At 41.8% G+C, this 26313-nt stretch overlaps 1 protein-coding gene across 16 annotated transcripts in view; it reads left to right on the top strand.

Moving 5' to 3' along the window:
• Nucleotides 1–26313, top strand: part of ank1a (ankyrin 1, erythrocytic a) — a 413130-nt gene that overhangs the window by 376523 nt on the left and 10294 nt on the right. For 13 of the 16 annotated variants that reach the window (XM_034170336.1, XM_034170333.1, XM_034170330.1 and 10 more), the window contains 3 exons: nt 15288–15371; nt 19247–19396; nt 25134–25232. In XM_034170336.1, the coding sequence (XP_034026227.1) occupies nt 15288–15371; nt 19247–19396; nt 25134–25205 (306 nt within the window). In that variant the 3' untranslated portion in view covers nt 25206–25232. Of the gene's footprint in view, nt 1–6952; nt 7536–15287; nt 15372–19246; nt 19397–25133; nt 25233–26313 lie in introns of those variants that run through there. The other 3 variants (XM_034170335.1, XM_034170324.1, XM_034170334.1) reach the window with 3 other exon arrangements.

The following is a 26313-nucleotide window of genomic DNA, read 5'->3' as shown; positions in this document are numbered from 1 at the left end:
GTCAGTCGCACAAAGACATCAAATGATAGTGAAAACATGTTTGGTGCGGTGTCATAACGCACCAATCAGTCGCTCCTGTTGTGAAAGTGTCGTGACACGGACCCACAACAGGGGGCGTAAATGAACGGACAATGGATAAGCCAAAAGTAACAATTTAATGTTGTGAATCGCACAACGACGTACAGACAATAACAATATAGTGACTGTCAATCATACACCAGGTGACGTGTGGGCAGGCTCGACGATAGAAGAGGCCTGGCGAGAGAAGAGCCGGATCACACACAGCTTCCACTGCCAACGGAGCTGAAGAACACCGGAGCCGCCAAGCCCTGCGCCCCAGGTGGCCGCTGTCTTCAGCAGTCAGACCCGGTACTGCTGGCAGAGAACAGAGACAGTCCTGATGAGTGTGAGGTCGCACACTCCGTAATCCCACAGTCTGTATTCAGTAAGGAGGGAGAACCTCCACCTCCAATCACACACTCGTGCAGCTCCTGAGATAACCACTTATCTGGGTGGGGTGTGAGGCGAAGCTGTCGCAGTCCACACCAAACGCCAACTCCGCCGACAGGGTATCCGTCCCAGGAAAACGGCTGCAAAAAGAGATCAGACTAATACTCGAAGTTAAGGTTTAGCAGAGAATTACCTGATTGATAGTTGATTTCTCGGCGGGGAGGTGGAGTTGCAGTCCGGCCTTTAAGGTGGTGGTGATGATGTGGATGAGTGACAGCTGATGCTGATGACGAGCAACAGCTGTCACTCCCGGTTGCTATGACGCCCTCTCATGCTTGAAGCCCGCACTTCAAGCAGGGCGCCATCTGGTGATGGTGGGCCAGCAGTACCTCCTCTTCAGCGGCCCACACAACAGCTCCGTGAGGCGTCATAACATCCGATCGGTTAGCGGCTCAGTGCAGTGTTATAACAGATCAATCAGTCGCTCCGTGAGGCTTCATAACAGATCAATCAGTTGCTCCGTGAGGCGTCATAACATCCGATCAGTTAGTAGCTCGGTGCGGTGTTATAACAGATCAATCAGTCGCTCCGTGAGGCATCACAACATCCGATCGGTTAGTAGCTCGGTGTAGTGTTATAACAGATCAATCAGTCGCTCTGTGCAGTGTCATAACAGATCAATCATTCGCTCCGTGAGGCGTCATAACATCAAGCCTGGTTCACATGGCAAGATAATTAGGCCGATATCAGACCTGATCTTCCCCTTCTGACAATCTTAAGCCTGACAATTGTGATGACGCTAAATATAATCTTATCAGATATTCCTGCCGTGTGTGGTGTGTTAAGAAGGATGTGAGGAGCTAAATGTGACATCCAGCCAATCAGAAAGCGAGGTGTTTGACCTGGGAATGTTCGTGTATGAAATCTTTTTGTGTGTGTTGTTTTTACCATGTGGTTGACACCACACACTGTACAACTAAACCTGTCAGATCTATGATTTTTTTTTATCTCCACGTGTGTGGTCTCTCAGGTTTTGGAAACCTACAGATAATTTTAAAATCCTGTGATCGACAACACTGTGATACAACCGGTCGCCAGTAGATGGCAGTGTTCTATGCATTTTGACGTGGCCTGAATCACAATTTAACAGTCTTTTCGGCTTTTGGGGAAGCAACCTGGGCTTCTTCTTGTATTTTTACATAAAACAAACACAATAACAACATCTATAAACCCAGAGAATATAGAGTTTTAGGCACAATATACAAAGAGTTTAATGCTGTTGTCCGTGTGGAGCCTGATCAGAGCGTCTCAAATGCATTTCTCCTGTTGTGAACTTTTACCCAGAATGCACTGCGCACACACCATGTCCACACTAAAACATTTACAATTAGTCCAATACTTTAAAACTAAAACATATATCTGATATTTTCACTTTATAAAACTTCAGACGTGACATTAATTTAAATAACTTGTCCAAAATTAGTTTGGTTAAAATTTTAACCATAAGTTAAAACTGTATGCCTCTGGATGACTTGGGTGATATTGCCAGCATATCACTATGGGGTCAAAAGAAATTAGCTTTTTTCTTTTCTATGACCAGTTCTCCTTTGCCTGCAGAGGATAGAGCAGTTTATTCTAGAACTAACTCTTCTCTGTTTGTAGAGGACAGGACTGTGTATCTACTACAAAAAAGCTACGTCTACAAAAATGTTAGCGGACTAAAAATTATCGGACCAAAACTTATTGGAAGATAATTGGTCTGATGATGGTTTTAAAGTTATCTGAAAAGCTAATCCGATAATGAAAACATTATCTTCAATAATTAGGGGTTAACGGCTTAGCGGAACTGTGCCCACAAATGTGTATATCTACAATTCTCCTTCGTAGATCTTCACTGAGTTCCTTGGCCTTTCCCATTATTCTGAGTGTTGGTCAGTCCAATGAATGCTGTAAAACACATCCTTTTTATGCTGGCAAACGGAAACTGCCAGTGTAGTTGATCATGATCACTAACGAGGAGTTGACAGGCCTTGGCCTTCTCATGTTATGGATTACAAAAGATCCAAAATAAAAGTCAAACTTGTGCCCAATTCTTGTTTATTAAAAGTCTTTCATGATGTATGCTGCACAATAATTCCACTTTGGCAAAGAACAGCTGAAGTACATCATTAAAAGCCCAAAATTGCCATGACATTCATGCCCATGATGAGTGTATGTAACCTTCCAGCCACAGCTGTAAATTGAAATTGCCTGTATTTTATGCAGTTTATGTGTGTGTGCATGTGCGCGCGCGCACGCATGCCCTGGGCATGTTCTCTACATCTGGAAACTGTAGGTGGTGCCCTAGGCCACAGGTGATGCTTCTTGGGGCTTAGTGGCAGAATTAACACTTCAGCCATTACAAAAATACCAAAAAACTAAGGTTGTTGTTTCCACTCTCTCGATGTTCTCTTCAAAGAATCCTTGGGTATCACTGGAATTACTTTATTCCAAGCAAGCAGTTATTGAGGGAGACTCTGGGTGTTTGACCTTTGGATTTTCAGTTTGGTTCAAACTAAACTAGCAGGTGTGAAAGCTGCTTTTGACCACAGTCCAAGGCAAAGGACCAAAATCTGGTCCAACCAAACAAGGTCCGGCCCATTTTCCAGTTTGTTTTCAGTATGAAAGCACTTTTTGGATAGTTCAAACTTTTACAGGAAGTTGAGGCAGGTTACTGTTACCCAATAAACATTACAAGAAGAGAAGACAATAAATAAATTAATGTACATGATTAACATGGGGGGGCTCTGTGCCCTGTTGTCCTTTTCTTCTCATTAAAGATAAAACAATATTCATTTTAAACCTTGTTGCTGCAGCAGGCTGTATTTAACAACACGTGCCATCAGATGCTGCTGGTAAAAAATACCAAAGTGATAATAGTGCAACAAACATAGTTGCAACAAAAGGAATCTGATCATTCATCTATCTCCATTCAAACAGAACTTTTTTTCATACAAATGCAGCTATCTGCCTAACTGACAACAAGCCAGTGTCACATGCGCACACACATCTACGAATCCATCATTGTCAACTACAGGGAGACAGCTTACACCGATAATGTCAGGATGTAAGTGTGTCATGAAAAGCTCTTTAGTGTGAATGCAGCGTGAACCCAAACTGACCAAACGTGTACAAAATAAACTTTGGTTCAAACCTTGTTCTGGACTTTCAGGTGTTATAACACCCTCAGAGCCAAGCATCAGCTATGACATTTTATCTACAGTAGTGTTCAGAATAATAGTAGTGCTATGTGACTAAAAAGATTAATCCAGGTTTTGAGTATATTTCTTTTTGTTACATGGGAAACAAGGTACCAGTAGATTCAGTAGAGTCTCACAAATCCAACAAGACCAAGCATTCATGATATGCACTCTTAAGGCTATGAAATTGTGCTATTAGTAAAAAAAGCAGAAAAGGGGGTGTTCAAATAATAGTAGCATCTGCTGTTGACGCTACAAACTCAAAACTATTATGTTCAAACTGCTTTTTTAGCAATCCTGTGAACCACCAAACTAGTATTTAGTTGTATAACCACAGTTTTTCATGATTTCTTCACATCTGCGAGGCATTAATTTTGTTGGTTTGGAACCAAGATTTTGCTCGTTTACTAGTGTGCTTGGGGTCATTGTCTTGTTGAAACACCCATTTCAAGGGCATGTCCTCTTCAGCATAAGGCAACATGACCTCTTCAAGTATTTTGACATATCCAAACTGATCCATGATACCTGGTATGTGATATATAGGCCCAACACCATAGTAGGAGAAACATGCCCATATCATGATGCTTGCACCACCATGCTTCACTGTCTTCACTGTGAACTGTGGCTTGAATTCAGAGTTTGGGGGTCGTCTCACAAACTGTCTGCGGCCCTTGGACCCAAAAAGAACAATTTTACTCTCATCAGTCCACAAAATATTCCTCCATTTCTCTTTAGGCCAGTTGATGTGTTCTTTGGCAAATTGTAACCTCTTCTGCACGTCTTTTATTTAACAGAGGGACTTTGCGGGGGATTCTTGCAAATAAATTAGCTTCACACAGGCGTCTTCTAACTGTCACAGTACTTACAGGTAACTCCAGACTGTCTTTGATCATCCTGGAGCTGATCAATGGGTGAGCCTTTGCCATTCTGGTTATTCTTCTATCCATTTTGATGGTTGTTTTCAGTTTTCTTCCACGCGTCTCTGGTTTTTTTTGTCCATTTTAAAGCGTTGGAGATCATTGTAGATGAACAGCCTATAATTTTTTGCACCTGCATATAAGTTTTCCCCTCTCCAATCAACTTTTTACTCAAACTATGCTGTTCTTCTGAACAATGTCTTGAACGTCCCATTTTCCTCAGGCTTTCAAAGAGAAAAGCATGTTCAACAGGTGCTGGCTTCATCCTTAAATAGGGGACACCTGATTCACACCTGTTTGTTCCACAAAACTGACGAACTTACGGACTGAATGCCACACTATTATTGTGAACACCCCCTTTTCTTATTTTTTTCACTGATAGCCCAATTTCATAGCCTTAAGAGTAAATGGTAAATGGTAAATGGACTGCATTTATATAGCGCTTTTCCATCTGCATCAGCTGCGCAAAGTGCTTTACAATTATGCCTCACATTCACCCCGATGTCAGGGTGCTGCCATACAAGGCGCTCACTACACACCGGGAGCAATAGGGGATTAAAGGCCTTGCCCAAGGGCCCTTAGTTATTTTCCAGTCAGGCGGGGATATTTGAACCCATGATCTTCTGGTTCAAGCCCAACACCTTAACCACTAGACCATCACCTCCCCCTGAGTGTGCATATCATGAATGCTTGGTCTTGTTGGATTTGTGAGAATCTACTGAATCTACTGGTACCTTGTTCCCATATAACAATAAGAAATATACTCAAAACCTGGATTAATCTTTTAGTCACATAGCACTACTATTATTCTGAACACTACTGCATGTGGCACTCTTTTCTGTACATCAGAGGTCTCAAACCGGTTCCAGAAAGGGCTGAGAGGGTGCAGGTTTTCTGTGCAACCACCCACTCCAGCAGGTGATTTCACTGATTAACTGATTTCACCTGCTCAAAGTGATGTTAATCAGTGAAATCACCTGCTGGAGTGGGTGGTTGCACAGAAAACCTGCACCCTCTCAGCCCTTTCTGGAATAGGTTTGAGACCTCTGCTGTACATGAACCAGCTCACAGTGTTGAGGACCTCAGTGGGTGGAGAAGCAAAAGGGGGTGTCAGTGCTTCATTTGCCTGTGGCAGATGGATGGTTACTCTTGAGAGGTGAGGTTGGACTATTTGTGTGCCTGGGTGCTTACTATCCAGGACCAAAGGCAGTTCTGTATTGTCATGGATGTGGTGATGTGCAACAGCACTGCATACTCTGAGATATCACTTAACTTGACTTCTTTTATGATTTATGACATTCAGCTGAGGTCAGGTCTGGCATTGTGCACTTCTGCCACCATTGCCATATCTGGCACACTACACAACCGCTTTGGGTCCACCTCTTGAAAATCACCATCAATCTGCACATGGGTGCCCCTTGGCCTTCTCCAGCCACTGGGATCCTGAACACTGAAGCACCTGTGTACTGGTTCATTCCCACAGGAAAACACCACATGGCAAAATGTCTGCCTCCCTGTTCTATATGACAATATAACTGTGGATTACTGCAAAAAAAAAAAAATACATTTTAAGTTAAACCCTTTACTAGCCATTGATTTTACTGTTTCTATCGAGGTGCAAGATTTGCAGGTGCAGTGAAAAATAACCTAATCAGGGGGGTTCAAAGGGTTAAACAAGCTGTTAAAGAAAAAAACCCTGCAAAAATACTCCATACAGTAACCAACAGTGAAAATAACTGCTTTCGTCTCTGTCAAATGACAGAAGCGTGTGAGACAGTATGATTACTTATTTGTGTATATGTTTGTCTACTTGCAGATGTTGAAACTTACTTTATATTTTGTGCAGAGAAGGTCCCTGACATGAGGAATAACTGAGCAGGTTTTGGTGCTAATCTGACAGTGTCATTGACATTACTGATCTGTCAGGTGGTGGTGGTAATAATGGTTGGTGTTTATTTCACTGGCAGAGTCAAGCATAGATCACACGGAGTGTTCGGGCCCAACATGGGCACAAACATGTGCCACCAAATATAGCTCGCTTTCTCACCCTCTCATGTTACATGATCTCTACTCCAGTTGTTCCCATGTGGTAACTCTGTAGAGTACAATCTGCTGTGAAAGTGTGACAGAGCAGAAACAGATTTTTGTTTGTTTTACTGTCGTCTTTTCGTGCGGCTCCATGGCGGAGCTCGTCACATCGGCTGGGAGTCGCTTTATTTATTCGGATGCTGTGCAGTCTTCTTCATGACTGCAAACAATTCTTCATGGACTTCCTAGGAGAATGAGATCTATGTCGCTGTCTTATGAGTACAGGAAGTCATGGTGCAGGTTTAGGTTTTTTCTTCTGCTCTGACCACAGTGGGTGAGCCAGAAGTATTTAAAGAAGCAGGTCACATGGTCAGTAAGTGAGAATAGAAGCCTCCGAGGTTGCTTTTGGTTGGGTTTGATGTCAACCATTCCTGAGCGGACAGTGTGAAGGGCAAGGAGACGTGAGGAAAGAACCCACCAGCCGGGCTAATAGTAGAGGGATGCAAACTGAAAGACACATCAGCAAAGTGTGAATGAACCACTGAAAGAAGAGACAGAGCGCTGCAGTTGAGAGGGAAAGCAGGGAAAGCAGCTGCGTGGGAAAGAGGTGTCACTGTGGACGTGTACACGCTGCACAGCTGCGTTCCTTTGTTGGGGTTTGAAGTAGACCTGTGGTGGTGCGATGTGGGCCCTGGTGACGGAGCTCCTCTTCAGCTTCGTGCTGCTGGCCTTTCTGGTCATCAGCTGTCAGAATGTCCTCCACATAGCCAGCGGCTCTATGCGCTCCGTGCTCACCTACATACACGCTCAGCTGGACCGGGAGCTCGGCGAGGTGGAGGGAGTGGCTGACGAAGAGGAGAACGTCACCACCAGAGTGGTCCGCCGAAGAGTCATCCTCAAGGTACCACAGAGAGAGGAGAAGGGAGAGTAAAGCAGGAGAATGTGAGATCATACAGACAGCAGAGGAAGAAATGGGAGCTTTTTTATTTAGTGTGAATAAAACACCTTGTGTTGATGATCTACACTGCGTGCACATGGATTAGGCAAGTGAATATTATGACCTCATCATAATTTCCAATTCCAAGCTGTGTAGACCTGAATGGTTATTGGATTTAAGCATTCTCGGATGATATGTATTTGTGTGGACTAAAGTGATATTAATACCCTACATCAGGGTTTCTCAAGCTTTGTCATACCAAGGACCACTTCATCAGTTTTAATTTCCCCATAATTCCCTAAATATCTCAAAACAATGGGTCTGCTTACCACTCCAACAGCATATTATAAATTACAACCTACACAGTCGTAAACATTCAGCTGTGGTAGTGTCACAAAACAGGCAGTTCACATTCAAATTAAAATTTTTGGATTACATACAAGTTGCATTAATAATTAAAATAATACATATTTGCTATCTTTTAGTCAAGTAAAGTCTGAGAGCATGGATTGGTGCGGCGCATCCACAACACCATGGAACTCACCCCCCCAAACCGGTGTGTAGTGGGCGCCTTGTATGGCAGCACCCTGACATCAGTGTGTGAGTGGTGAATGCGAGGCATCGTTGTAAAGCGCTTTGAGCTTCTGATTCAGATGGAAAACACTATATAAATTCAATCCATTTATCATGGGAACCACCTAGGCAGACAACCGGTCCTTTCCCACATGGTTCTAAAAACATTCTGCATTCACACGCCATTCCAACTCATTATAGAAACTTTGCATAATTTATTGCCACCAGTGAAAAATATCAGCTACATATTTTATGAACACTACCCAATCTAGAGTCCATGGATCCCCACGGGCGACACACTAATCTCTAAAATAATCTATCTGCAGCAACCAGGTGAAATATGGCACAGCAACGTACACAAAATTAAATAAAGTTAATGATGAACATTATCACTAAATACTATTATAAATATGTAAGTCTGCAATCCTCAATTAACTTATTAAGTCCTGAGTGTACTTACATATGCGGTTATAACAATGTCGCTCCAGGTGCAGTCAGCAAAGAAAACAACACGCCCAGTGCTGTGTACAAGCAATTTTTTCCTTGTACCGCAGTAATTCAGTGCCAGAAAGATGCCTGGTACTGTATGTTCACTCACTCGACTATCAGGTTCAGACATGATGAGTTTATCTCGAAGCTTGTGCCACACTTTGCAGTACGTATGTTGTTTCTTGTGTAAATAATCCTGGAAGCCCTGCGCATGACCGGCAACATGGCGATGGGGAGTGGCCGAGTCACGTGACAGCAAGGAGTCTATAGAAGTGAGAGTTATACTGGCAAGGAAATGGATCTACATGCAAAGTCTCCTCACATATCACTTATGTGAGCAGCCACCAAAGCTCTCTGAGTTGAAGTAATGGTGTACCGTCTCTGTGCAACACCCCCTCTACTCCTCCACCGTCTCTGTCCAGTCTATCTTCTCTATCAAATAAGGTGCAGATAAACTCCCCAGTCCACTGACCTTGGATGCACTTGGTGTGCACCATTTGCAAACACAGAGAGGGGGAATATCCACACATTCTCTCTCCCACGCTGTCATATTTTGACGAAAATCCATTGTTTTTGTTTTGATTTTCTTGACCGAATGTGTGATGAGTTGAGTAGCCTCTTCGCTTCATTTAGAGACACACGTTGAAACACTAACCCTAACCTTAACCTTAACCATGACCACAACTGTAACCCAAACATAGATGAATGTTGATGTGGAAGTGAAGCAGATAGTTCTGTTTGCTATCAGAGAGAAATGTCAGCACTGTAAATACGATGTCTGTCAATAAAGTAACGGTCCTTTTTATTTTTTTCAAAAACTATATGGATTTGAATCACGTGAAATTACATCAGCCAACCTTGAACCCTCGTGCGCATGTGTGAGTTTTTCCATGCCTGTCGGTTGTGTCATTTGCCTGTGGGCAGGCTTTGAGTGAGCACTGGTTCACCCCTCTCGTCTTTTTTTTCATTGTTCAGGAATGGCTCAGAGACTGCCGCTTTGCTTGATCAAAATTTTTTCAAAAACTGTGAGGCACATCCAAGTGGACACTATTCGAGAAATTCAGCTGTTTTTCGGTGAAAATTTTAACGGCTGATAAGAGATTATGGAGTGTTACTGTCACGGAGCCGGACAGCGCGCCGCGCCCCGAGCCGCCGTTGTCTGCCTGTTTCGAGCTGAAAACTTCCAAATTTAAGCCTCTGTTGACCCAGGATGTCGTGAGAGAACAGAGAAGTCTCAGAAGAGGTCGGGATCAGCAGTTTATCCGGACATTCCACTGTTAAAGGAGATTTTGTAATGAAAGACGTGCGGACGGATTCGCATGTCGGCACCTAACCGGCGCAGCGCGGCGCCACAGGAAAAACACCTCCGTGTTGATAACCATTCCTAAGATTTAGGCGGATTTCGATGGCTTTTAGTCGAGTGAGTATCCGAGAAATTGTTTAACAGCTGGGCATGTTCCAACTTGTTCTATAAGGCTTCCAACGGAGGTGTTTTGCTGTGGCGCCGGGCCATGAGCGGCTGTGCGCCGACGTGCGAATCCGTCCGCACGTCTTTCATTACAAAATCTCCTTTAACAGTGGAATGTCCGGATAAACTGCTGATCCTGACCTCTTCTGAAACTTCTCTGTTCTCTCACGACGTCCTGGGTCAACAGAGGCTTAAATTTGGAAGTTTTCAGCTTGAAACAGGCTGGCGACGGCGGCTCGGAGCGTGGCGCGCCCTGCGGCTCCGTGGGGAGTCCTTAAAGCGACAGTGACACTCCATAATCTCTCATCAGTCGTTAAAATTTTCACCGAAAACCGTCTGAATTTCTCGAATGGTGTCCACTTTGATGTGCCTCACAGTTTCTGAAAAAATTTTGATAAAGCAAAACGCCAATCTCTGAGCCATTCTTGAACAATGAAAAAAAAGACGAGAGGGCTGGACCACTCCTCACTCAAAGCCTGCCCACAGGCGAATGACGCAACCGACAGGCGTGGCAAAACTCATGTATGCGCACGAGGGTTCAAGGTTGGCTGATGTAATCGCACATGATTCAAATCCATAGAGTTTTTGAAAAAAATTAAAAGGACCGTTACTTTATTGACAGACCTCGTAAACCTGTTTCACAGTGTGTTACTAAATGACACAAATGGGATACCTATATTGTCACATAGTGAAGCAAAGGAGCACTGACCAAGTGTAAAATATGTGACACGTTGGGAGTGAGAATGTGTCGGGAATACAGCTTAAAAATGAGGTGCTAATCAGAGTTGTCAAACTTTTGTATTTTTTCATTAGTTTTCACCTTTATTTCATTTGTAATTTTTGGTTTCAGTTCAGTGTCATTGTAGTTAGATGCAGTAATGTGTATTCCCGTGTGTACTCACAGCATAAACACAGTTGTGAACCCGCCCATATAAGTCATATCTGAATGTTGAGCTGCATAAACACCAGAAATCTCTGCTTTACCAGAGACAAAGTCTTCTATGTTCCACCGAGCACAAAACACACCACAGTGCAACACAACTATACTTGGTAGTTGATGCTGCTGTCCTTTTAACACACACTGTCCATGTTAGAGCCAAAGATAGGATTCCATATTGGTCTAACTTCTGTATTACTGATTCTGTTAGGTTGTCAGCTCAGTTAGGTAGCAATAATGTGTACTTTGAGACATGTCTTTTTAAAAAAGATATGGGTTTGTTTTAGGGGTGGACCATTCAGTGTGCGACACCAGTGTCCCCTAAAAATTGTTCCCCCCCCCGCCTCTACTGCACATGTCATTTCTCTTCACCCAAAGTGATCAAGTGGAATAATGGAATTATTAACCATCAGATGACAAGGTAAAACCTCTTAAATCATTCTAAAGTCAGTTTTAAGTAGCAACAAGACCGTTTTAAGCAGAAACAAGGCGATACTCTGGGACGCTTTGAAGTGACCCATGCGCAGCGAACGCATCAGCTAGCAGCTCGTGCACCAGTGGTGCTCTGATCGCTTTCTCCATCTTTTATTATGAAATAATGCTGAATTTATGTGGAAATGATTGTTGTACAAAAGCTTCAGATATCTATCGCTGAGATAGATGATGACTGGAGTGCAGTTTTAAGCAGAAACAAGGTGATAATCAGTGAACCGCGACTAATGACGCATGTGCAGTGAAGGCAGGGCGGACCAATTTTAGAGGGGGGCTGTTCGGTCTGCGACACCAGCATGATCCACTCTGTTGCTCACTGATAAAAAATATGGCAACCACATTGTTATGATCAGTTTGACTTGGTTAATGTGATGTGTTGCTGTTGGAGAAAGTTGTTGGAGAAAGTTGATTGTTTCTTAGATGTCCTGAGCTATTCCCGAGACTGCGGGAGCTTTAGGTTTAGCTTTACTGAATAACAGAGGCTATTAGAAAAGAGGTGTTGTATCAAGAGATTCTAACATTGGCTGAAGCAGTACAAGAAATTGTCCACAAGAGGGAACCAAAGTACACACAAAAAGCACTGGATGAGACGCGTCAAATAAAAGGTTTCATTCATTCTCTATACCTGTTTACTCCAATCAAAGGACACGTAGTGGGGGGAGCATATCCCATCAGCCCAGGGGCGTAGGTTTGCATATGGACCATAGGGACAAGTCACAACCAATATTTTGGGATGGCAAAATAGTCCCTACCAATATTTAGCATTTTTGTTTATATAACAAAATCATTCACTATTTTTTTGCGAACTCGATACTATAATTTTAGTCGTCATGTTTTGTGTTTTCGACGTGCCAGAGTGACAGGGTTACCCATGTTGCAATTTCATTGGCTCACGTTCTTCTCACATGGACGTAAACAAAGCGCATCTCGTGGCAGGCAGTGCTTCATTTGTAAAGTGGGAGGTCCCGGAGCGCAGAGGATGGGTGGCTCCGGTGCAGTGTTGCCAGATGTACGATAATTATCGTATTTGTACGATAGTTGTGCCCTCTGTACGATGTACGATCAATAATGGGAAAAAATCCAATATGTACGATAATTTCAGTTGGTTGGCCAAACACGCATCTCTCTCTGACACCCAAGAATCATTTTGCAGGCGCTGCACTCAGTCGGCATCAAAGACACACCACACACAGGGCTGCTGCTGGCTTTCGGCGACCGTCATTTGAGAGCCCGCCCCCTCTCATACAGAGTAATGAGTTCCATCCAATCTGTGCCGTGACAGGAAGATTCCCCAACCATCTTTTTTTTTCGAAACTTTATTTCAACAAATGCAATAACAAACGAACAAAACACAAGAGCAAAGAGACATACAAGAAAAATAAAAACTTCAAGTTCCTTATGGAGGTGTCAACATTTTTTCTGTGTTCAACAAAATCTGCACAAGTGGCCATGGCATCGGATGACGACAGCGACCTCGAGGTTGAATTCGACTCTTTCTAGTCTGGTAATTAACACGTTTGTGTCCCTTCACAGAAAAAAAATCTTTCTAGTCTGGTAGTGCATTTGCGTTGTTTTTGTGCCATAGTTTCCCCATTACTATAATTACTGTTTAAAAATGTGACATAAAATTCTTTGTAAATTAAAAAAAACGCTAAAATAGCTACGTTGTATGCGTTTTGTTTGTGTACGATAATTTCTCCCAAAATACGATCATTTTGAGGTTTTGGTACGATAGTTTCATATTTCATATCTGGCAACACTGCTCCGGTGCAGAAAAACAAGAAGGGCGGGGGGGGGGGGGGGCTGGAGAACAATGCTGTGCGCCACACTTACAATAAACTGCACACCCACACACACCTTCACAAATGACACTAACATCCTGCCTTTTCCTCAAAAATTATTACATTTATGTTTGCTGTCTGTCTCTGTACTTTTCTGTCACTTTTGCGCTCTTTTTCATACTTTCCCTTTTTTCAAAAGTCACCGAACGCACTGTTGGAAAGAACGGGTTCTTGGCTTGCTGTCAAATTTTTCAGAGTGAGGGCTTATATGAGAACTTACGGTAATGAGAATCAGCGGCGCACTAGTTTTTTTTTTTGTTTTTTTTTTCAGCGGCGCACTAGTGTGTTTTTCCTTTGCGTTATGACATCACAGGCTTACGTTTACCGTAATACACCATATATATCATTGGAAATCTTTTTTTTTTTTTGGCAAATTAGGTTGCCAGATACCTACAACTGCATTATTGATGAAGAGAATAGATTATACATCTTGGTTGCAAAAACTTTTTTTTTTTTTTTTGTTAGCTCCACAAGTATTTTTTTGTTGTCTTGTTCTCTCAGGTGTAGGCCTATAGAATAGATTAGTGATTTTGGGTGCAATTTTGTTATTTAAGCTATTTGTTTGTTTGCCTACACACTTAATAATGTAAATAAAGTGTTAAATTATTCAGCATTATGTCGTCATACGTTATGTATTATGCTGTACTTGTGCGTCTAATGGTATGAGTGGGTTAGGGGGTGGTGGTGGTGGGCAGGGGGGCCGGGGGGGGGGGGTATTGTCCCTACCAAAGCTGAGACCAAACCTACGCCCTTGCATCAGCCATAGGGAGTGAGGTGGGGTACATCCTAGACAGGGCCACATAGAGACAGACAAACTCATTTACAAATACAGTCAATTTGGAGTCACTCCTTCACATAACCTGCATGTCTTTGGAAATGGGAGGATGCTGGAGCTCCCAGAGGAAATCCACACAAACACAGGGAGAACATGCAAACTCCACACAGAAAGGACCAGGCCAGAAGCAAACCTGGGATCTTCTCGCTGTGAGGCAACAGTGCAAACCACTAAGGCTCAGTTGCACATTTGATAACATCAACCAGCATCAAAGTCCATCAGACTCTGCAGGACCTATTAATCAGATGATGGTGATGTTTGTTGTGGTCCTGGAAAAAATTTCAACATGCTTAAAATCTTCAGCATTCATGCAAAAGAGTTGAGCTCCGTTACCACTATGTTAGCCCTGCTAGTGCGCCATTACTGCTCCGTTTGCCACTGTCACACTCCACTGGTCAGTGTCGAAGGATTGACACAATGCACCACCTTGACTGGATCCTTGGGTATGAAGAAATATGTAGAAATATGTTGAAATGTGGAGGAACATTTAAACCTTCCTCAATGACTCACCAGTAGCAAGTGATGACATTGCAGAGCTACATAGAGTATATATATAGGCTACATCACGTGACTTGTCATATGTTGAGTCGATAATGAGCTCCACCAAGCTACAATACTGCTCTGTGGAGTGCACTGCCAATGCACCCGCCCTTCAATGGCAAAAGTTGAACTACATCCTATAGTAAATCAGTGGACCGTCACTAAATGTCGTGCTTTGCCAGTACGTTTCCGTCCACTGAGCTACATCAGCCTGCATTGAAGACAGGAAATTTGGACTGCTGGAGTGAGCATTGTCCTGCTTTGCACAGAGATTTTTGAGAATCTGCTACATTGGCCAGCATCAGCCACGTCACATCATAGTGTGAATGGGCCTGAAGCCTTGGCTCAGTTGACAACTAAAAGGAAAGGAACAGAATACATGATGAAAGATGAACTTAGTATCCACAGTTGGAAACAGACTTATAATTAAACATTTCAGTGTTTTGAGTGGTTGATATTCTGCCAGTCACTGTAGAGACAGCAATCTTTTTATTGACAGAACAATCCTGATTTTTGGTTTCACATTATTTCCTGTCTGCAGGGTGATGAGGTTGAAGACCTTCCTGGAGAGCAAGTCAGTGAGGAACAGTTCACAGATGAACATGGAAATGTTGTAACAAAAAAGGTCAGTGTTTTCAACCTTTTTCAAATGTATTATTGAATAGATATATTTACATGTATGTTGATGTGCAATTACTGAGTTCCCTTATGACAGTGTTACAACATTTCTCCACATAAACAATTAATAAATTAATAATCATTACATTCATGAATGTAATTACATGAACATACATTATTGATTACATTAATGACTGTTAAACTAATAACCTTTATATTATTGGTTATATTAATGATTATTAAAGTAATATTTATTATCTTATTGATTACATTAATGATTGTTAAACTAATAATCATGATAGCACTCATCAAACCCATCACATACAACACTGCACTATTGCCTGGTTTCATAAATATATCAGCATTTAAAAACAAAGATGATTTAAAGTACAAGAAGGTGAAGAGGTGGACTCAAACAGCACATACCTCGGCCAAGCCTGAATAATCCTGTTTTATATTAGAACTGACAACATATATATAGAGAACCAGGAAAAAGACATGCTGTGGAGGGGAGCAGAGATCAATCACTAATGATTAAATGCAGAGTGGTGCATACAGCGCAAAAAGAGAAAGAAACACTCAGTGCATCATGGGAACCCCCCAGCAGTCTAAGTCTATAGCAGCATAACTAAGGGATGGTCCAGGGTCACCTGATCCAGCCCTAACTATAAGCTACTATGAGGTCCTTTAGATAAGATGGGACCTGATTATTCAAAACCTTATAAGTAAGAAGAAGAATTTTAAATTCTATTCTAGAATTAACAGGAAGCCAATGAAGAGAGGCCAATATGGGTGAGATATGCTCTCTCCTTCTAGTCCCCGTTAGTACTCTAGCTGCAGCATTTTGAATTAACTGAAGGCTTTTCAGGGAACTTTTAGGACAACCTGATAATAATGAATTACAATAGTCCAGCCTAGAGGAAATAAATGCATGAATTAGTTTTTCAGCATCACTCTGAGAGATTATGGGGTGTTTCTGTTGGTGTAAGGACTTCCCACGGAGCGGGACATCGTGCAGCGCTTCCAGGCACCGTCGTCGGCCTGTTTCGACCTGAAAACTGTTATGTGTCAACGCGGGTTGAGGAGCGGACCTGCGTCCGACGGAACCCAGCGCTAAAATAACCAGAAAGCGGTTCCAATAACAAAAACAATTTATTTCCTTCACCCTCTGGTGTATAATAAAGTGTATAAACAAAAGATGCGTCAGTTTGGTGGAGTGAAGGCTGGCACGCTCTCCAGCGCCTAAAAGGATCGAAGCCCGGCGCTTCTGGACTCACTTTACCGCCAAACACCCCCCAGGTGGACACGACAAACCGACTCTCTGTGAAGGATAGAAGAGGTGAGGTAAGTCAGCAGTTACAAGCAATATCCTTCAAAAGGCACACACTATCAGCAACACATTCAGGTCTGTATTTAAGCTTTATGTAAATGAGCAGCTTCTCACAACAGGTGGAGGATCAGTTGTCCGCACGCCACAGCAGTGAGAAGCGAGCTGCACAATTCTCATCACAATTCAAATATACGCGTAACAAAATACCAAGTTACTATCAACAAGTAGTTAAACAATTAATCACCTCTGATGTGTGCTGACAGCATGTGTCCCTCACCCTTCCTGCTTCACAGGCACGATGTGTCAAACCCAGGCGCGGTCCTCAGCGTCTCACAAACGAACATCACAAGGTCGAGTTCCCGGCAATTCTGCTTGAATCACACATGGCTTAAATGCAGAACGCCATCCAATTATCTGCTTCAGCTGAAAGTCTTCAAGGTTGCATGTGAGCACCATCCACAGGTGCTGCACATAATGTTGATGAGGGTGAAGGATTCTTCTGTCAGCACCTTCTCCACAGACAAATCAGTTTTCATACCACCTGGAGAGCAAAGAAAAGAAAAGAACACCAAAAGGTCCAGCCACACCCCCCCAACACACAACAGAAAACATTCTAATTTAAGGCTTAATTCACCCAGGACGTCGTGAGAGAACAGAGAAGATTCAGAACAGGCCGGCATGAGGACTTTATGCGGACATTCCACTGTTTAAGGACATTTTGTAATGAAAGACGTGCGCGCAAATTCGCCGAGTCGTTTCCATGACGACTCGGCGAATCTGTGTGCGCCGCGACAGGAAAAACACCTCCGTGTTGAAAACCATTTGTAAAATTCAGGCGGCTTTTGATGGCTTTCAACAAGTGAGTAACTGAGAAATTGTTTAACAGCTTGGGCATGTTCCAACTTGTCCATTAAGGTTTCCAACGGAGGTTTTTCCTGTCGCGACCCCCCGCGGTCGGGTCCGGCCCGACATGCGACTCTGCCCGCACGTTCTTTCATTACAAAATGTCCGTTAACAATGGAATGTCCGAATAAACTCCTCATGCCGACTTCTTCTGAAAGTTCTCTGTTCTCTGACGACTTACTGGGTCAACAGAGCCTGAAATGTGGACGTTTTCAACTTGAAATGGCGAGACGCTGCCGCCTCGAAGCACAGATCGCCGTCAGGCGCCGTGGGCCGTCCTTAAAGCGACACTACCAGACCAAAATCTCTCATCAGCCGTTAAAATGTTTACCGAAAACCAGCTGAATTTATCGAATGGCGTCCACTCAGTTGTGCCTTACAGGTTTTGAAAAATTTTTTATCAAACAAAGCAGCAGTCTCTGAGCCATTCCTAAACAATGAAAAAATCGACGAGAGGGTGGGCGACTCCTCACTCAAAGACTGCCCACAGGCGAATGACGTAACCGACAGGCGTGAAAAAACTCTCGCATGCCCACGAGGGTTCAAGCATGTCTGATGTAATCACACGTGATTCAAATCCATATGGTTTTTGAAAAAAATAATAAGGTCGGATACTTTTCTAACAGACCTCATATGTATTTAGGTGTTTAACTAATATAACCATGAGTGTTTAATGTGAGTTTTATTTTTTTTTTAAAAAAGTGTATTGCTGTTAGGGTTGCATGTCAGGAACCGGTTCTTTTCGGATATCATTAAGAAATGATTCGGTCCATCGACATCAATAGCCTTTTTGCTTAAGGATTCCCTTATCGATCCTTTAGAGTGGCCGTTGTTTTTGAGGGTGTTTGTCAGGAAAATGATCATTTCTCCACATTGATGACAGACCCTGTAGTGGGTCTGTATAATCAACCGTTTCTGCAGCGTGGCTTTGCTTTGAACCTTGAACCAATGAAGCCGTGCTTCGATCTTTGATCTGCTGCTTCGCTGGTTCTTTGTTTTATTTCACTTTATCTTAATTTTTCCCCGCTAAAACCCTAAAGAGCATATGTCTGTGAGTAATATTTACATTTTTTATGTTAAACCGACCTGTTATGGTCTTCTGAAACATTTGATAGATGTATTTTTTTAACTTAAAAACGGGACAGATGCTAACACGTTAGCATGTGTATGGCATTTTCAGTGTTAATGTTAGCATTAAGCTGAGCCATTATCGAGCTTCCCTCCCCAGTGATTCTGGGATACTCTAAAACCGTGAATGCATGAAACATCACTTGATAACTGTGTTTGTGTTTTAGAAATGAGTTAAGACATTAAAACAAAAAAAAGCCCCATCTAACTGTCTAAAAGGGTTCAGAACGGGAACCTGATCAACAATATTAAATGTGTTGTATGACTTGTATCATGGTGATCAGTTAATAAATATTTGAGTAAGTGCTATAAATCCTCCCTGGCATAGGAATTCATTCGTCTCTGTGGAGTGATGGAAAAATCCATTTAATACTGTTTATGTATATTTATCTTTCATACTCTCTGGTTTCACCCCTCACTGTGTGTGTGTGTGTGTGTGTGTGTGTGTGTGTGTGTGTGTGTGTGTGTGTGTGTGTGTGTGTGTGTGTGTGTGTGTGTGTGTGTGTGTGTGGACATGATAGATTGTGCGTAAGGTTGTGCGCAGAGGGAAGGGTTCGGGTGAGGAGGGGGTTCAGGAGATGAGTGTGGAAGGTCTGCAGGACGCCAATGAGCTGGAGGTTGATGCTGATCAGTTCATGAGCTACGCCATCCTGGGCCAGGACAGCAGTAAGGTGGGCTCCCGATGTGCAGGCTGCAGTTAGGCTGCCCTCCAGCAGTGTGACATACAGAGACACTTTACAGCCTAAAAATCTGAATCAAATCAGCTAATGACAACACGTTTGATTTAAGTCCATGTTTGCAACATACAAGGAATTCCTTCATGAGCTCGTCCTGTGTGAGCTGCAGTATGATGTCGTGACAAATGGAGGGTGCATTGTGCTCACATTTAAACACTGCAGTGCTGCAACACTGAACACAGTGAAAACTGTGGTTGGTTAATTGTGGGATTACAAATCTTTTATATGAATTTAGAGCGCCTGAGAGGTGAGATTTAAGAAAAAATAAATTATGCACAGCCACAAATTTGAATGCATGCATACCAGTTAATAATGCAGGATAACGACATTCAGGCGCAAGTTATTAACAGCTCGTTACTTGGGGCCATGCAGTAAGGATCAAGTGGCCACAGGTTAATAATACACAGCCACAAGAGCCTTTTTGGGTGTTATGTAAACACATTACAAGTTATTAGCACTTGACCATGCAATCATTATTGCAATGAGTGACCAAGAGTTATTAATATGTGGCCATGAGTTGTTTGAGAACATAATCATTATTACATGGCCTTTAGTTATTAATGTGTGGCACAAGTTATTCATGCATGGCCGCAAGTTGTTATTTTGTGACTACAAGTTATTAATATGTGGCCATGAGTTATCATTGCCACATTCCACAATCATAATTACATGGCATCGATATATTAACTTTTGTCCACAACTTATCGGTGCTTGACCTCATAATGATTATTGCATGGTCATAAGTTATTAATATTTGGCCACTGATTAGTACTGCATGGCAATGAGGTATTAATATCTGAGCACACAATGCATATTCCATGGCAGTAGGTTGTTATTGTATGGCCACGAGTTATTAATTCCATGAAGACACAACCATTATTGGATGGCCATGTGTTATTAATATGTGGTTATGAGTTAATGCACAGCCATGTGTTAATAATGTGTGGTCATGAGTTATTACATGGCCATGTGTTAATAATGTGTGGTCATGAGTTATTACATGGCCATGTGTTATTAATATGTGGTTATGAGTTAATGCACGGCCATGTGTTAATAATGTGTGGTCATGAGTTATTACATGGTCATGTGTTATTAATATGTGGTTCATGAGTTAATGCATGGCCATGAGTTATTAATATGTGGTTCATGAGTTAATGCATGGCCATTGGCCATATGTTATTAATATGTGGTTTGTGAGTTAATGCATGGCCATGTGTTATTAATATGTGGTCATGAGTTAATGCATGGCCATGTGTTATTAATATGTGCTCATAAATTAATGCATGGCCATGAGTTATTAATATGTGGTTCATGAGTTAATGCATGGCCATGTGTTATTAATATGTGGTCATGAGTTATTGCATGGCCATGTGTTATTAATATGTGGTCATGAATTATTGCATGGCCATGTGTTATTAATATGTGGTCATGAGTTATTGCATGGCCATGTGTTATTAATATGTGGTCATGTGTTGTTACATGGCCATGTGTTATTCATATGTGGTCATGAGTTAATGCATGGCCATGTGTTATTCATATGTGGTTCATGATTTAATGCATGGCCATGTGTTATTAATATGTGGTCACGAGTTAATGCATGGCCATGTGTTATTCATATGTGGTTCATGAGTTAATGCATGGCCATGTGTTATTCATATGTGGTTCATGAGTTAATGCATGGCCATGTGTTATTCATATGTGGTTCATGAGTTAATGCATGGCCATGTGTTATTAATATGTGGTCATGAGTTATTACATGGTCATGTGTTATTCATATGTGGTTATGAGTTAATGCGTGGTCATGTGTTATTCATATGTGGTCATGAGTTAATGCATGGCCATGTGTTATTTATATGTGGTTCATGAGTTAATGCATGGCCATGTGTTATTCATATGTGGTCATGAGTTAATGCATGGCCATGTGTTATTTATATGTGGTCATGAGTTAATGCATGGCCATGTGTTATTCATATGTGGTTCATGAGTTATTGCATGGCCATGTGTTATTAATATGTGGTCATGAGTTATTGCATGGCCATGTGTTATTAATATGTGGTCATGAGTTATTGCATGGCCATGTGTTATTAATATGTGGTCATGTGTTGTTACATGGCCATGTGTTATTCATATGTGGTCATGAGTTAATGCATGGCCATGTGTTATTCATATGTGGTTCATGATTTAATGCATGGCCATGTGTTATTAATATGTGGTCACGAGTTAATGCATGGCCATGTGTTATTCATATGTGGTTCATGAGTTAATGCATGGCCATGTGTTATTCATATGTGGTTCATGAGTTAATGCATGGCCATGTGTTATTCATATGTGGTTCATGAGTTAATGCATGGCCATGTGTTATTAATATGTGGTCATGAGTTATTACATGGTCATGTGTTATTCATATGTGGTCATGAGTTAATGCGTGGTCATGTGTTATTCATATGTGGTCATGAGTTAATGCATGGCCATGTGTTATTTATATGTGGTTCATGAGTTAATGCATGGCCATGTGTTATTCATATGTGGTCATGAGTTAATGCATGGCCATGTGTTATTTATATGTGGTCATGAGTTAATGCATGGCCATGTGTTATTTATATGTGGTCATGAGTTAATGCATGGCCATGTGTTATTCATATGTGGTTCATGAGTTAATGCATGGCCATGTGTTATTAATATGTGGTCATGAGTTATTACATGGTCATGTGTTATTCATATGTGGTTATGAGTTAATGTGTGGTCATGTGTTATTTGTATGTGGTCATGAGTTAATGCATGGCCATGTGTTATTCATAAGTGGTCATGAGTAATGCAGGGCCATGTGCTCCTTACTGCATAACTAGCAGTACGTATTGTGTGGCCAGAAATTATTATTATTGCATGGCCACAGGTTATTAATGTGTGGCCATGACTTATTCATGTGTGACTGAGCACACATAACTTATTGCATGATCACAAGTGATCATTTTAAAGCTTGTAAGACATAATGTAATCACTTTAGTGCAGCAGATAATTGAAAAATCTTTCAAATGGTGATACAAGCACTAAAGTCTGCACAAATACTCCTTAGGCATGACTCTTTCGATAAGAACCTGCAGGCCACTTGCATTTTCAGTAGGCGGCAATATTGGAAAATGGCCACCACTCTGACATATAAATGGGATATTTTACCACAGAATCTCACCGCTTTGATCAATTTGGATGGTCTTGATGTCTTAAAGTAGTTTTTTGACTGTGGGGAAAACCAAAAAAAAATTAACTTTAAATCTTCTAAGGACCGTTCCCTCTACATTCCTAACAAACAATGGTAAAAAATGTAGATAGACTATGACATATGCTATGAAATAGTTTATTTGATCATTATTTGAATATACGAGGTCTGTTAGAAAAGTATCGGACCTTTTTTTTTTTTCAAAAACCTGATGGATTTGAACCAAGCGTGCTTGCATGAGCCAACCTTGAACCTTCTTGCGCATGCGTGAATTTTTTCACGCCTGTCAATTGCGTCAATTGCTGGCAAGCAGCCTTTGTGTGAGGTGGTGTGTAGTGCTCTCGGTGGATTTTCATTGCAAGGAAAATGACGGACTGAAACAGCGCTACTGCATCAAATTTTGCCAGAAACTGGGCGACAGCCAGGTGGAAACCATTCAGAAGATTCAGACAGCTTTCGGTGACGTTGCTATGGGCATCACACAGATTAAGGAGCAGTAGAACCGGTTTAAAGACATCCGCACAACGGTGGAGAGCGAGCCACGCTCCGGTTGGCCATCAACATGCTGAAATGACCAGGTCATTTCCAAAGTGAATGCTGTGGTGATGCGGGACGTCGTGTGGCTATCCGAGAAATTGCAGAAGAGGTGGACATGAGCATGTTTTCAGCACATTCCATTGTGAAGATTTGGCCATGAAAAGAGTGACGGTGAAATTCATGCCGAAGCTGCTAACGGCGGTGCAAAAGTAGCTTTGTGTTGAAGCCTCACAGGACAATGCTGGACTCCGAAAAACGATGCCCACCTCTTCCACAATTTCTCGGATAGTCACACGACTGAAAAGCCACGAAAGCCGTCTGAATCTTCCGAATGGTTTCCACCTGGCTGTCGCCCATTTTCTGGCAAAAGTTGATGTCATTTTCCTTGCAATGAAAATCCGCCGAGAGCACAACACACAACCTCACACAAAGGCTGCTTGTCAGCAACTGACGCAATCGACAGGCGTGAAAAAATTCACGCATGCGCATGAAGGTTCAAGGTTGGTTCATGCAAGCGCACGTGATTCAAATCCGTCAGGTTTTTGAAAAAAAAAAAAATAAGGTCCGATACTTTTCTAACAGACCTCGTACAATTGGAATGTTCAGTTATTTGCACATTTTTGGAGAATCAACTTGAAGCATCTTATGTCCACAACATATCTCACACAAAACAATCATGCACATGTTTCTTACTGTGGAGTATGAAGAGTCAAATACAGTGTACTCTGGTGCACGTCTGGTCCCAAACATTCACGAGTTGTCTCTGGCCCCAGCAGTTAGCTTGTCTTATTTGTCCTTAATTTAATCAATACATAGATAGGTCTATTTGTCATCCGGACTAATTTGAACTTGACCTAAGCTTCTGCGTGATTTTAAAGTCCTAGATTTGTATTCTACATGTACAAAAATGTATATTTTGATGCCAGAATCATCCATATTGGGCAAGTCTGTGCATATTTATTGTAAAAGGTAATATGTCTCCACTGGATATGGGGGCAGTCTTGAAAATGGGCAGCCATCTTCAATTTCAAGTGGCCTGCGTACTTTTTCAAAGAGTAATGTCTAAAGAGTATTTATGCCAGATTTGTTGCTTTTATCAGTCTATCAATTGAAAGATTCTTCTGAAAAAATTCTATCTGCAGCACATCTTTATCTGTATTTTTACATCATGACTAAGCAATAAATAGCTTGTTCCCATGCACTGCTAACATATGGCCACACATAATTAATTGTTTTGTAAATGTCACCTTCCAGGCTCTGCATTCTCTACAGTTTTGTTTCTTCCTTGTGTTGTGAGTGCACAATCTCACTTTGCACTGTTGCTCTTATTTCTTCGGGTGAAGTGCTCACAGGTTATTTCCTCTTGTTGTTGTAACAACTAAAACTACTCTCATTATGTTTGTTTCTTGCACACTGATGACTGAATGAATGACCGTGGTGCCATGCAGTGGTCATAGACAGAATATAAAGTATGTTGTACTGACAGTATATTCTCTTCACGTCACTGTCTCCATGAGTAGCCGTGATTTCATTGTACCTTCATTAAGGTCTAAACTGTGTGTTCTGCATCACTCTAATGTTCAGTACTCTGAGTCAAATCTGATTTTCAAACATGTTTCACTTTTGTTTGACACAGGTGTACTCTGAGTCACAAACCACTGCAAATGTTTCTGCTCCTGCCCCATTTACAGTAACTGTCTTTCCAGCCGCCACTCCTCACCTCTGTACTTCTTTGACTGTTTACACATAATTTCTTTCTTTTCTCCCCTTTCTCCCTCATGGCACTGTGTCACTCGTCTTTTTTATTTAACTCTCCTAATTATTCCTGCACTAACATCCCCTCAAAATCTGTTCCTGTCATTTGCCTCTCCTCCATCCTTGCTCCTGTCCTGCTGTCAATCCTTCCTCCCTCCGCTGTAGCCCGATACTGTGGATGTGAAGAAAGGTGCTCAGATAGTGAAATGTGCCAGTCTGCGGAGAGTTAAGCAGTGAGGCAGACTGAGTGCTGCGTCCCAGCAGGTACGGGACTGACCCACAGTGCTGGTCTGACCTGTGGGCTCCTCCATTTAATCCACCCTGTCTGGGTTAAATGTGTCTGAATGCACCGTTAACTTATTACTAATGCTGTGCAATGTGACGATGGCATGAGAAAATGACACGTCTTCTCTGTTTAACTCCTGGCTGAAAGGTTAATCATAACCTAAAATTAGCGCTCATGAGTCCTCTTTGTGTTATACCCACAAAAATAGATTATACAGTAAAGGTCTGAAGCACTCATTCATGTATGAATACATTTATTTATTTATTCACTTTTTTTTTTGGAGAGTGTACTTTCTTTATTTGTATGTTAGCAAATGATCAAATTTGAAAACTCCAAAATGGTCATTAAAATAAAATCAAATGTTGCAGAGAAAACAAACAGGAGATATTAATCAACTAATAACCAGTTAATCAATATGATATTCTTAGAAAACAGTGGGATAGGCCAGCCCAAAAAAAATAAGTCTTAAAGTTGTGGGTCATCACTCAAGATATTTATTTTGTGCTACAGTGTGTATGATTTAGTGTCATCTAGTGGTGAGGTTGCAAATTGCACTATGCTGTGACCAATACATACATATATATATATATATATATATATATATTTTTTTTTTTTTCCTGTGGGAACTTCATATGTGGAAGAGCAACAGGGTGTGTCCACACAGTGCACCAAACTACCAATCACATACACCCCCACCCACAGCCTGCCCACATTAGACACATAGCAGATTAAAAAAAAAAAAAAGAAAAAAAAATAGGTAAGTCCAGGAAACAAATAGTACTAGTAATAGTAATATAGGGGCTCTATATCTGAGCTCTGAGGGTAAGAGGCAGACCTGACTGTGTAGCGTGTGTGTTGTCCACAGTGATTTGTGCAGCTTTCTTCTTAGTCCTCTTGTTGTATGTGCTGATGAACGATTCCTGTTCTTGTCCAATGATTTTGCTGCTCAGCTTCATGATTCTGTTTCATGGGTTCGTATGGATGTTGGACGATGCTCCAAACCAGGAAGTGATATTGAAGGTGATTATGGATACAATGAAACATCTGTAGAATGCTCTA

This window comes from Thalassophryne amazonica, chromosome 5 (genome assembly GCF_902500255.1).
Source record: "Thalassophryne amazonica chromosome 5, fThaAma1.1, whole genome shotgun sequence".
Taxonomy (NCBI): domain Eukaryota; kingdom Metazoa; phylum Chordata; class Actinopteri; order Batrachoidiformes; family Batrachoididae; genus Thalassophryne; species Thalassophryne amazonica.
Note: the sequence above shows the minus strand (reverse complement) of the source record. Positions and strands in the feature narration are given on the sequence as shown.